At 48.3% G+C, this 14095-nt stretch overlaps 1 protein-coding gene across 2 annotated transcripts in view; it reads right to left on the bottom strand.

Annotated features, from left to right (window-relative positions):
• Window positions 1-4838: 4838 nt before the first annotated feature.
• The window catches only part of LOC146797023 (metabotropic glutamate receptor 6-like), a 367831-nt gene continuing 358574 nt past the window's right edge, over window positions 4839-14095 (bottom strand). For both annotated transcript variants that reach the window (XM_085629614.1, XM_085629615.1), the window contains exon 11: window positions 4839-9349. In XM_085629614.1, the coding sequence (XP_085485740.1) occupies window positions 9294-9349 (56 nt within the window). In that variant the 3' untranslated portion in view covers window positions 4839-9293. The remainder of the gene's footprint in view (window positions 9350-14095) is intronic.

Here is a 14095-nt window from a genome sequence, read left to right on the forward strand (position 1 = left end):
GGAGTCTCTGATGGATTGGATGGGGAGTCTCTGATGGATTGGATGGGGAGACTCTGATGGATTGGATGGGGAGTCTCTGATGGATTGGATGGGGAGACTATGATGGATTGGATGGGGAGTCTCTGATGGATTGGATGGGGAGTCTCTGATGGATTGGATGGGGAGTCTCTGATGGATTGGATGGGGAGACTCTGATGGATTGGATGGGGAGACTCTGATGGATTGGATGGGGAGTCTGTGATGGTGTCCCAGGGACTGCTGGGAGCAGGAAGCAGCGATGCACTGAGGCGCATGGTGGCCGGCAGCATGAGGTACGTTTTTGTATTTATTATTAATTCCCCCCCCTCCGCTGTTGCCCCGCCACCCGTCGCTTTTTATTGCCAGCAGCTGCGACTGGGTAAAGTGACGTTATAGTCAGGTATTCAAATGAGATGAGCTAACTCAAAAAACGCTGAAATATGTCCGTTATAGTTCAGTGAACAAACTATAATGTGCGCCCCCATCATGCACTGCTTAAGACCTCCCATGATATCACTCATGATATTATTGTACGGCCGTTGCCAGGGCTTTCATATAGGTGGTATGATTTGCATTCAGTGAGGAGATTGGCCTATAAGGCCTGCGCTCCTTCCTACGTTTTGCCTGTTTCGGCCTCACTATGGGGCATATTATCAACGGCCAGCGATAATTATCGCTGGCCGTGCTTAGCGATAAATTTATTATCGCAAGCTATCTCTGGAATTTATCGCCCTGGTAGCGCGTTATTAACAACGCGTTTCTCCAGGGCGATAAAAATTCCAAAGATAGCGAGGTTATCGCCCTTTTGCAGGGAACATCGCTGGTTTTCCAGCGATGTTCCCTGCAAAACGGCGATAACCTTGCTGATACGACCCACAGGGTCGTATCAGCATAATCCACCCCAATGTTGGGGATAGGTAAGTCTGCACTTTAGCAGACGTTAGTTTTTGGAGAAAACAGCTGTTTTCTCCAAAAACTAACGTGTGCTAAAATGCTGGGGCAGCCTTGTAAATATCGCGATGTGAACATCAGCGATATTTGCAAGGTTGTCCATCCGGGGTATGCCCAGTAACGCCCACTTTGCATCTCATGAGAAATGCAACGGGAGGCATTGGGAAAAAGGGTGCTAACATGCGATTATGCATGTTAACACCCTCTTGTAAATAGGGTGATAGTTTTATCTCCGCTTCTTTGGCTTTTTAAGCCAAAAAAGTAGAGATAAAGCCCTTGTAAATATGCCCCCAGGATTCTTGCCTCCGAGTAACCTTGCCTTGGGCAGTGAAGGACTTGACTGGCCGGGTCGCTTTGTAGTAAATCTCTCTGGAACTGGTGCTTTAGAAGACTTAGGACCCTAGTTCGCCTGTATCACTTCTTTCTTCATAAAGGGCTGATCCAGGATATCTGCTGGTTTGGGGGACAATTTATCTAATTTGGCTCACTCGACATATTCATGTATTATATCGGTGTTATGTAATCGTTGATGGAAACCAGAGGAACCTCCTCCTATCCCCCATTAGATGAAAATGAGCCCTTCCAGCCTCCCCGCCCCCAAACCCGGCCAATCCCCGACTCGCAGGTCTCATAATTCCAATGGGGCCAGTAACTGCGGTCAGTGGCGTAGCAAGGGGGAGAAGTAGGAATCGCCAGCTCCCCCCGCTCTTACATGCGGCCTCCGCAGGCGGAAACCGCAGGGACCGCCGCAGGGTAGCTACGCCACTGACTGCTGTTATGGGCCCCATCAGAACTAAGGGCCCATTCTCAAGGAGGGTCTTAGTAGGGTCATTGACTCATGGCTTTATGCTGCATCATGTCCACTAGACTAAAGCATTGTACTGTGCATACACTGAGGGGGGGGGGGAGGGGAGGGGAGGGAGTGAAGGGGGGTTACCATGTTTGCATGTCTTGTATGTAACACTTAAACAAAATAAAAAATGTATTCCCTGAAAAAAAAAACTTTAGACCTGCCACTGCAGCCCTAAGCTGCTGTCTTCAAAGTGACAGCAGCGACAGGCCAAAGGAACCCTCTTTAAATTTGTTTTAAAAGCTTACTTTTAACATTAGTCACAGATAGGTAGTGCCTCGAAGCTCAGAAGCTTTGGATACATAATCTGCAGAAGTGAGACATGTAATATTTAGACTGCAGCACTATGCAAAGGTACGACACAGGAGCTTGCTTTCTCCGCATTATTCTATGGTAACTCATCCTATGGTAAAGCCTACGTCATAGTCTTTTTTTAAGAGCAGGGTTAAGAAAAGCTGAAGAAATCATTCACACACAAAATTTGTGAAAAATCAAATTCATTCAAAGATTTCTGTTAAGAATGCTGCAAAGATGTGTTTATTAAAACTTGCTTCTCTAGGTGTGAAAGCCTGGGCACTAATCAATGAACTTCTGTCTGTGCTCATTCTTCCCCTGCAGCAGAGATAAACTATTGGTTGAGCTCTGTGATATCCTTCATGGGAGAGGACAAAAGACTGGGGGCCTCAGTTATGAGGTTTTGCTGTAGGGTAGAACAGTAGGTCTTCCTGCTGCGCTGCCCTACGTCAAAAGAAAAGGGCAGGAAAGCTCCTGATCTATGAGATACAGTATATTCCTGTCCCCTTATACAGCGCGGGTGCACAAAAAGCTTCCATGCACTAACGCAGTCACCCTTACACTCTGGTGCAAGGGTGTCTGCGTTGAAATCAGGTTGTTTTTGCAGGGGAAGGAACACCTTAGTCACAATAACAACCCTAATGCCACCCTTGGGAGGCGTCGGCTTTTGATGCATTTTCAGGTTTACAGCACGTAAATCTGTGAATATGTCAAATGCCATGAGTGTTAGGTGAGGCCCATAGCACACTTGCCCATCACAGAGTGAGGCAACGCAGCAACTTGTGCTGCGTTGCCTCACACCATGTCTATGAGGCCATTAAAAGCTATGCAGGGTGGCTTTATGTGGCCTTGTAGATGCGGGTAAGCCCAGTGCGCCGGCGGAGCGTCATTAAAAGTGATGTTCCGGCAGCGCGTTGGGCTTGTAAATAAGCCCCTGTGCCTGCTGGTAGGAATGCCGGCCAGCCGCTGCAGTTATCATGAGAAGCAAGAGAGGGGAGTGGATAGAAACAGCAGATGCCATCACAGAGACCAGGCTGGTTCCTGCATGTTAGGCATGCCAGTAGTAAACAGGATTCTAGAGCTAGCAGGACCCTTCAAGTTGGCCTGCTCCCAGCCAACCTCTTACAGCTCTCAGCAGGAGGGGCGATTACTTGAGAAGCAGCCAGGGTTGATTTTCAACAGTGGTTCACAAATTTTAAATTTCAGCCACTGGGCAAGAATCCCAAGTTCAAGATAACACTTGCTCTGGGGCCAGCCATTTTTAAATATCCAGCAGCAAGTTTTTATTAACACAATTCCTTCCAGTAAAAGAAGAGGAAGCATTGGAGAATGTAGTCTGCTTTGTTTGTCAAATTCTCTGAAGATTGGATCAGCATTTGTCACTATTCAGTGACGAGCACAGCGGCGATTTCTTCACTGGGCGGGGTAGCGTTGCACCCTCACCCGCTGTGGGCAGCAGAGGAAAGAAGCGGCTGGTTGGATGCTCCAAGGTGCACGTCACCTTGGCCAGCTGTCTTTTGACGGCCAAAGTGACATGCGCACTTTGAAGATATCCATCTAGCTGTCTTAGACAGCTGGGTTGAGACCAAGCACAGGCCTACAGATCCTGAAGGAGCATCCAGCCAGCCCACTCCGTCCAATCCTGGCGCAGCTCTCACAGCATGAGAGCAATGCCAGGATTGGTTAAGGGAGCTGGCTGAGCCCATGCTGGAGTGGAGAAGAAGATCTGGAAGAGCGAGGATGCGCAATCCAGGTATGTGGTTTGTTTTCTTTTTTCTTTTCCTCCTGCCCTCTACTTCCATCCCTCCCCCTCTCCAATCGGCAGTTTGCATGCCCCCCCCAGTCCCCATAACCGGCAGCCGCCACTGGACTAGCGACCAATATTAGAAAATCTTCTACCAACAGCACCTCAGAACTTACCTGTACTGGAAGAAGAAAAGAAGGGGAGTACTGGGGAAGACTCAGGCCCAGAGTTCTACATCACCGCTGCATCCCTCCACCGGAAGGTCCCTCGAGGAGCATCCCTTGTGGAGCAGAAGTTGCATGCAGGGCTTGTTCACCTCTGTCAGGATCACTTACCTGATCAAACTGGTTTTCTGTGAAACAATGTTGATCCGCCCTGCCCCCAACCTTGTTGTGTCTGCCATGTCCAGCAGAGGCAACTTGCATTCGAGACTATGCAGAGAAAGGGGTCTGGGATTGCTGATTGATATATTTCTACTGAAACCTTTATTTTTAAAACTCCATCCCCACTTCTCTGGATCTTCTTGAAAGGAGTTGGAGGTACTGTTCAGATGCTATGCAGCCAAACCCCACAGCACACAATTGGCTGCCATTCATAGACTTCTGTGTGCGGTGGGAACTGCGCCACAGCACCCATGTGGAAAACCCGCACCGCACACAACCTTACGTTTTGCACAGTGAGGGCTGGCTGCAGGGCCTGGTTCCTTTATTTCTGTCTCCACCATTTGCTTGACTTTCTTCTCGCCTTCTCTACATAAGCAGTCAGTGCTTAGACAGGCTTGGAGAGGATGGAATGGGTGGGTTTGTAAGGGGTAGAAGGTTGGAAGTAAATCAAGCACCAGCTCTTCATAACGTTTCCAAACTCTTTAGATAGCAGGTGCTGCTATTAACTAATGTAATGGTACTCAACTTATCGGCTTCAGAAAGATGAATGGCTGAATTGGCCATACTGGGAATCGAAATTGTAAAATGGAGTCGCAACAGAAGTCAGCAGTAAGTATTTAACTCACACAGTCATTTTGTGGCCCCGTGACCCTCCCATTTATTAAAAATAAAACTTATAATAACATTACGCATGTGAATAGAGCACACCACGAGCAGAACAGTCTCTTGAAAAATCACTGGTATGACTTCCAGAATCAGCGGCCATTGCTTGACATCTACTCGAAGACAAAGTCCAAGCGTGGGAAGCACCTGTAATCTTCTGGACTCGTGAGATGCGGGACCCTTCATCAACAGCAGAGCATCTCAGGGGGCACTCACTATAATAACTGTTCTGTTGTAAAGCGCTCTGAATCCTTTGGGCCATGTTGGCGCTATATAAAATGACAAAAATAAATAAACCTAGGCGCCAGCCCCACCAAGGAGACCTCCGCCTGCTGGTCCTACTCTGCCCCAGCATCTGGGCACATCTGTCGTGGGCACCCCAAGGCAGGCGTAGGTCAAGTTCATGGACGCCTCGTCAGGGGTAGTAAGCGCTATATAAATGCAATTACAATTACAATGTTTGAGCCCCAGATATGCGTCTCCGGAAGCGAGGGGCTTGTTCCGCAGGCAACGAGTCGTGCCCTGACCCAGCGAGGGGGAGGGGCCGCTTCTACGTCGGCTGAGAACTGCACAGTGGACGCTTTCTGAGTGACGTGGGTGCCAATTAAGTTGCATTAGCTGGTGGTGTGGAGTCTCTGGCGCCGCCATCTTGACTTCCCGTCCACTTCAATTAAACTCTTAGGGTGCCGGAGGGGACAGGGATCGCTGAGCGAGAGCCCAGCTGGTGTCTTGTAGATTGAGGGTCTGTGCACATTGCTCTAGCTAAGAAAGCTTTAGCGCTGACAGTGACACTTTCACGGGCACAGTTGTCTTAAATGGAGCCTGGCGCACGTGTGAGGCTCTGACACCAGCTCAGATCTGGAGCATGACTAAGGGTGTGATTTAGATCTTGGCGGACGGGTTACTCTGTCACGTGATGGATATCCCGATCTGCAGCCAGACAAGTGCATTATATCCAAAGGCGCAGGCAATACGATAGGCGTGATATCCGTCACATTTGAAATGAAGTCAGGCCCTAAGTCACTGAACGGGAGATACTGAGGTTCTTAACGCAATCTTTTGTTACACAGATCTGTGTAGTGCTGTACTGCCATTCGCCATGACGATGAAGGAAATTGTTTAAAAAAAAAAAAATTCCCTCGTGGTCGTTTGTCAAATCCCCCCCAACCCGGCCCCAACGCTCTTACCTGCACGGGCCACGGCTGGTGCATTGCCCACCTTCAAACATATTTTGGGGGTAATTGAGAGTTTCGTGTCCTGTTAAGGTCCATGCGATATCCCTTTATCCGGACAGTTGGGTCCTGATAAGTATTGCTATAGTGTGGGATGTGTTGTTGTTGCGCGGTGTGTTGCTTGTTGAAAGTGGGGTGTAGTACCCAAATATTGCTGTCAAAATGTCGCCTGACATAAATATTATGCCCTAAATATCATCTACAAAAATACTGCCCCATTGGAGTTAATGGGATGATGTTGTAAACAATTCGACATTCTAACGTACAAGCGTTGCGTGGGTGGTACGTGAGCTCGGTAAGGTCTACGTATATAGTGCCGTTGAGCTGTGCTGGATGCAGGCGCCATTTTTCGGCTAATGTGCTCTGTTGGATATTCGCTATTGTACCACAGGGGAAGGCTGTGTTCAAAGCCGCCTTCAACACCAATCGCATGTGTGTAGTCTCATCCAGTGTGCTCTGGCATTTGTGTTGGCAATTACCTTGCTGTTAGATCATTGGCACCCCACTATAAGGAATATCTGAGCTGTGTTGCAGGGATGTGCAGAGCGTTGTCTGATGTCTTGTGCAGGATGTTTGTGTTGTTGCTTAGAGGAGAATGTTGTCATGAGTGTGGTGATATCCATCTATGTGGTTTAACTGCATAATGTTCAGTGTTTGATAAATGTTCACCTGACATTTGTTGTTGGGTGAGCAGCTACTCATCAAAGAGTTCTGCTGGATGTAGGGCTGTCCAGGAGATGGAGGTAGCAACATAGAGCCATCTACATAGCTCGAAATCTATCCAGAGGGCTTTCGGGGAGCTGTGTGTCCACCCAAAGAACACAATCCCTGAAGAGCCAGTCCTCCAGATGGTAATGTGCAAGACAGTCCTGTGAGCCCCATATTCCCTTGTATAGTTACGTCATTGTGTAAAACGTAGAGCACGGCATTCCTGGTGCGTTCCGCTCCGTCACTATGTGTCACTGGAGAGTTACTGTTCTTTCTGCTGCACTATGCACTGTCCCTGGGTGCTGCTAAGTCACAGTATAACAATACGCCTGTGGTATTCCCTGTACACTAAGTCAGGGTGTAACACTTATTCTATAGAATTGCCCACGTGACTTGCTAGGACACTGTGCAACACTGAGCCAGCTGGATTACAACTCACTACTTAACACTGAGACAGTGGCATTCCTAATGTGTGCAGCAGTCACTGCTGAGTATTGAGATAATGAGATTCCATGTGTTGCTGCTATGTCCCTGTGAAACGCTGAGACCCTGAAGCGCGCTGTGTGTGACACTGATATATTGGGGTTTCATGTCTGTTCTAGTAAATCACTGCAGCAGTGAGGTGTGTATTCACTGTGCACTCCAAAGCCACTCTGTAACAATGAGACCCCTAGATTTTCTGTGTGTGCTGTGAGTTCCCTGTGTGACACCAAGGCTAGGGCACCCCCGTGTGCTGCTAAGTCACAGACAACTGCTGAGATCCTGGTATTTCCTTGATAGCACCTGCTGCTGTGGCTGTATAGCACTGAAAGTTGGAGGTTCCCTAAAAGCTGCTGTGTTACTGTTGCACACTGGAACCATCCTATCTAAGTGTGTTACTAAGTGACAATCCAACATTGAGACAATGGTGTCTTCCATATGCTGCTGTGTAAGGTAATGCTGAGAACATGATATCCCTGTGTGTCGCTAGGTCCCTGGGTAACACCGGTAACATGGTATCCCTGTGTGCTGCTAGGTCACAGTGTAACACTGAGGCCACGGTATCCCTGCGTGCTGCTAGGTCATTGTGTACCACCAACACTATATGGTAACTCTGTGAGCTGCTAGTTCTCCTTGTAACACAGAGGCCATGGTATCCCTTTGTGCTGCTAGGTCACTGTGTAACACCAAGATTATGACATGCCTGTGTGCTGCTAGGTCATTGTGTAACACCAAGACTATGGTATCTCTGTGAGCTGCTAGTTCTCCTTGTAACACTGAGGCCATGGTATCCTTGTGTGCTGCTAGGTGACTGGCTAACACTCACACCACCATACCACTGTGTGCTTCTAAGTCACTGTGCACCAGTGAGACCACGGTATCCCTGCGTACTGCTATGTCACTGTGTAACGCTTAGACCACCATATACTTATGTGCTTCTAAGTCACTGTGTGCTGGTGAGACCATGGTATCCCTGGGTACTGCTATGTCACTGTGTAACACTTAGACCATCATATACTTATGTGTTTCTAAGTCACTGTGCACCAGTGAGATCATAGCATACACTACCTGCCTTCTGCTGGGTCACTGTTTAACAATCAAACCACGTTATCCTCTGCCAGGTCACTGCAACGCAGACACCCTAGCTTTACTTGTGTGCTCCTAAGTCACTATGTCACAATGAAACTCTGGGGTTTCCTGCCTATGCTGTCACAGCATTGGGTAAGACTGTGATCCTGGTGCACCATCAGGTCCCAATTCTAAGGAACAAATCTCTGGGTCCTTGCCAGGTCTTTGTTGGAACCCCAAACCAAGGGCAGAGCCCACCCCAAAGCCAAGTCTCAGTGGCCTTCCCCGTGTGCCGCAATGGGCCATCACCACAACCCTGTTGTTGGATGATGTCAGGGTGTACGGCTGTATGAGCTATAAGTGTCCAGCAGCCAACGAGAAGGTAGAGGTTTGTGTCTCCTGAAGCCATGAGACACACGTGGTTTTTCAGCCGGTGGCTCCCAGGTGCTGGCACTGCCCAGTTCATGGTGTCGAGTTGGTATGGCTGTGTGCAGGTTTCAGAACCTCCTTAATTCCTACATCTCTTAGGTTTTCCATGACCATGTACTTCCCCTGATGGCCCAGCACATCCATTAGTAGAACAGCCAAGAGCCCGAAAGATCTCACAAGTTCAAGCGCCAGCTCGGAGCCATGTCTGCCGAAGAAACTGCGTCTCACAGTGAAAGGAAGTGGAGGGTAAAGTTGATCACGCCTTACCCCTACGTACATTTATATCAGATATCAAGGTCATAACTCAGAAAATTGATAAACATTTGTCCTTTTCTGTTCATAAATCACATGCAGTTGTCCATTGTCTTAGCCAGTCCTTTCCACTTTTTGCAGTCCTCAAAGTGGCTCCATCCTGGGCTCAGACATCTGCATGTGCGGTATCAGTGGCGGTCGTCCTCACCAGTTGCTGCGGGTCACGTCATTGGGATCTCCAGCTCTGTGTACTTGATGTACGCCATCTTGGGAGGACCTGTAGGGTATAGAAAATAAAGTGAGGCTGGGGGGAAAGAGTTAGAGAGGGAAGGGTGGTTCATGCTGCCACTTGAAGGTTGGAAGTCAGAGTACCTTATGCCGAAGTACTGCCGGACATAAACCTCATGCTCTAAATATCATTTTGGAAAATATCACCCTATTGGGTGTAAATTTCTTGATATTAACTTCAATGGGATGTTATTTTTGTAAGCAATATTTTGGACACATTATTTATGTCAGATGAGATTCTAACCATGATATTCTAGTACCAAATCCCTCTGGGTGGGTGTCCTGTCCTTGAGGTGGGAGGGCCATCTTGGGCAGCATCCATTGTGCCCTGCTCAGCGTGGACTCTACTTTATCAAGCGCTGGCCATGGTGGTACAGCTCCAGCTCCTGAGAAGGTGGTGCCTACTAGAGCTAGAAGATGTGTATGTCAGCCGATGGCTCTGAGAGATGAGTAGGATTCCTAGGTGTTCGCACGCCCTCCTTGTATAAATCTTCCTGATGCCTGTGGTCCCTAAATGTACAACCTTTGTGGCAGAATCGCCCACTGGACCAAGAATTCATGGTGCAGGGGCTGCAATTCATGTCACTGCTCAAATGGGACTGGTTTTTATGCATTGGCACTCAAAATGATGATGATGACTACCACACATAGTGCATGCTGCAAAATGAAAAGTCTCTGAGTACTGATGGTGGAGCTTACTAATACCTACACGTGATAGTCGACGAATTAGTTCTCCCTGATCAGATGCCTTTTGGGCTGCAAAGAGTACTGGATGCACCGGAGACGTATACTGAAACTAAACAAATTCTCTGACTAGGAATAGTATAAAGACCAAGGTTTTGATGTTTGGTAAAACACACCACGTCATTCTTGGTCTGCAGGTGGGATAAAATTACAAACAGTCGAAACATCTTAACGGCATCGTTGAGAGGAAGATGAACTGGAAAGCTCATATAAGTGATCTGATTGCTCGAACTATGAGAATTTGCTTGTGCGGGGGTCTCTCATTTAAACAATTGTCTTGTTGGGTCCTCCATCTTACCAATGTTGAGGGTCTACAAGGGTCCTTGCAAGCTACTTTACAATAATTCTGCTACTCTGCAATGTTTGGGAAGTATCCAATCGAACATTTTGGTGAAACACAAAAGAGCTGACAAGCCTTGCAAACTAAGCAGATGCCCACCTAAGACTCCTGATACTTTAATTTGGAAAGGACTTTGTAGTGCTAAGGTTCTTTCTAAGCAAGCTTTTGATAACTGCCCCAAGATTTAGAAGCGCTCAACTCTGTGTAGCACTGATGCTAGGGACCAATCAAAACTGACGAGGAGGCTCCACTGTGAAAAGCTCTTGCAGAGTTACTAAGACAATCTAAAGCCATTAGATCAACTTAAGTGCGGAGCAGATGTAAAAGAGTCCTCTGGGTCGCTTACTCTGACTGCAACCCTATTTGGTTAATGATTTGATCCATTTCTGCCACAGTGAGTTTATGAAGGTAATATTTCATCAGATTAACCCAGAAAGTCATGTAGGGCTATGTGACAGTAGGTCCAGTGACATTAAATGTAGGCTTAGTTCCTTGGATAAAGAGTCTTTAATACATCTCATCAAAATATACAGGCCCCAAACATATGTTATTTGTACTCACGGGTTAAAGAATTAAAAATTCGACTTGTTATGATGCCCTGAAGTTGTGCCTGGAGGCTTCCTCTGGTAGGGTTGGGTGAGCAACCTCAGTATCCCACTGCTGACCCGACGGATCTCAAAAATTACAGACCCATCTCTCTGCTCCCCTTCCCAGTCAAAGTCATCGAGAAGGCCATCAACCCCCAACTAACCAAATTCATCTAAACAAACCACATCTTGGACACCTCCAAATCAGGCTGCAGAAGCAACCACAGCACCGACACTGCACTCCTCGCTGCAGCAGACGGCATCAGCAATCTACAGCACCGAGGCAGAACCGCAGCCCTCATCCTTCTGGACCTCCCTGCTGCTTCTGACACTGTCTCCCACCACACCCTCTATGCAAGACATCACAATCCCAGCATCCACAGCAAAGACTTCGGGTGCATCCTTTCCTTCCTCACCCGCCAAACCCAGAGAGTCAGGCTCCCAGCGTTCTCCTGAGAACCTACAGAGATCAGCTGCGGAGTCCCTCGGGGCTCCTCCTTGAGCCCCACCCTCTACATGGCCCCGCTGGCATCCATCGTTAGAAAACGCAGGCTAAACATCATGTCTTACACCAACGACACCCAGCTGATTCTCTCCCTCACCGATAAACCCGCAGACGCAAGGAACAACTTCCACAACGGGATGAAGGCAGTCACAACCTGGATGAAGGACAGCTGCCTCAAACTCAACTCCAACAAAACCGAAGTCCTCATCCTGGGAACCACTCCTCTGCCTGGGACAACTCTTGGGGCTGCGGTGATCACCCCCCACCCCCACACCCACCGACCACGTATGTAACCTCTGCATCTTCCTTGACTCTTCGCTCTCAATGAACCGCCAAATTAACACCGCCTCATCCTCCTGCTTCCGCATGCTCTGCCTGCTTTGAAAGAGTTTTAAGTGGATCCCCAAAGAGTCCAGAAGACCGGTCACCCAGGCGCTCATCAGTAGCAAACTCGACAATGGCAACACACTCTACGCAGGCCCACCCAGAAGCTCCAAAAGAATTTGCACAGAATCCATAATGCCGCCGTGAGACATATCCTGGACATCCCCTGCCGCAGCTACGTCGCCTGAGAAACCTTCACTGGCTCCTGATCAACAATAGAATCACCATCAAGCTACTCACATACGCCTACATGGCCCTCCACAACATCATACCTGCATACATCAACCACCGCCTCTTCATCTGCACTCCCACCAGACACCTCCACTCTGCCAACCTGGCCCTGGCCACTATCCCACGGATCTGTAAGACCACGACCGAAGGAAGATCCTTCTCCTACCTAGCCGCAATGACCTGGAACTCCCTTCCTCTACATCTCAGGCAATCACCCTCACTGCCTTTATTCAGGAAGGACCTCAAGACCTGGCTCTTCGACTGAACAGCAGTACACACCCCCCAGTGCCTTGAAACCCTAACAGGTTATTAGCTGCACTCTCTAAGAACCCTGATTGATTGTAGATATAGAGTTAGGAATAGTAAATCTCGACATCTCGATATGCACTTAGCTTTACATCATCTGTCTTGTACCACAATATTCTGGAGTCGATATTCAGGGTTGTATGACATAGGCATGCATGGCTAAACCATGTGTGTCTCCACCGCGCTGCCTAAACCAGGAATGTGTCCTAACAACGCATTCCTTTACCATGAATTCTTTTACTACGCATGACTTTACAACGCATTCCATTACCACGCAATTTCATGGTAAAGGCATGACTAGTATAGGGATGTGTGGTAAAGATCTCACCCTATGCCAACTGCCCTTAGCCCTAACAACTACCCCAAGCCCCGCAAGCCTTAAAAAGTACCCCAACCAAACCCTGAGTCCTAAAAACTACCCCAACCCCCACTGAGCCCTAAAAACTACCACACCCCCTGAGCCCTAAAAACTACCCTGACCCCCTGACTCCCCATGAGCACTAAAAGCAGCCCAACCTCCCCAGCTCTAAAAACAACCCCGCTCCCCAGTCTAAACGCTGAGCCCTAACAACTACCCCAACTCTTAAAGCTACACCTACCCCCCAAACCCCATCTCCAGTCCCACTTACCTCACTGCGCCCTCCCTTGATCCTTCCAGGTCCTGGGCCCACCCATCTCAGCATCTAGACCGCGAATGCCTTAACCACGCATATGCATGGTTAAGGCATATGCGTGGTTAAGGCAAGCGTGGTTGTGCTTGCGTTGGAATGTCACGCGTGGCTCTGCCGGTGTTGTTCAGGCCATTTGCCGATATTCAGGAGTATCATCATAGGGTTGTTTTGAGAGTTGGAAAATGTATCTCGGAAGTAATCAAAACACTCCTAAATAATAAAACTTCTGAAGATGCATTCACCTTTGCTGGTGATTAACCTGGATTTTAGCTACTGTGTCTAACCACAGCAAACTTTATTTTTTCAACCTATTTATAGATTTTTTCCCCCCAAGTGAGATACATCATGCTAGTAATGATCACCAAGAGGAAGAACATACGTCAGTATCCCCACCGCACTTTTTTTTTTTGCAGGATTTTATGTAGCGCGAACTTGACCCAAATCCGGTGTCAGAGTGCTTTACATAGCACCAGTTATGTTACATGAGGACACACATTCAGTTTTTGTTAGGCACGGGGAGATTAAGTGATTTGCCCAGAATCACAGGATGTTCAGCGTCATTACCGAGACTTGAACCCAGTTCCCCAGGTCCGAGGTCAAGCGCCCTAGCCGTTAGGCCAACTCCTCTCCCTTAACTTAACTCTTATAACATACATCTTCCGCCCAACATCTACAGAAGCCAACAGCCTCTCAATCCACCCTCTCTCTCCCATCCCCTTTGGCCCACAATAGATGTGTCCTCAGGATGAGGTCGAGGTCTCCATCATAACCATCTGGAGACGGGCTCTGCTAATACGTTTGAGAGGACAAGTAGTGAAGAAATCCATAAGAAGTGCTGATGCTAACCCACCGCAGGAAGGCACCGTGAGCCGCATTATGTAGCTGGGCGTAAACTGGAGGCTGAACATGGGCACGATGAGGAGACACCATGCAGATGGGCAGAGCCTGCGAATGTAATGGTGTCCCA

Source organism: Triturus cristatus, chromosome 10, assembly GCF_964204655.1.
Source record: "Triturus cristatus chromosome 10, aTriCri1.1, whole genome shotgun sequence".
Classification (NCBI taxonomy): domain Eukaryota; kingdom Metazoa; phylum Chordata; class Amphibia; order Caudata; family Salamandridae; genus Triturus; species Triturus cristatus.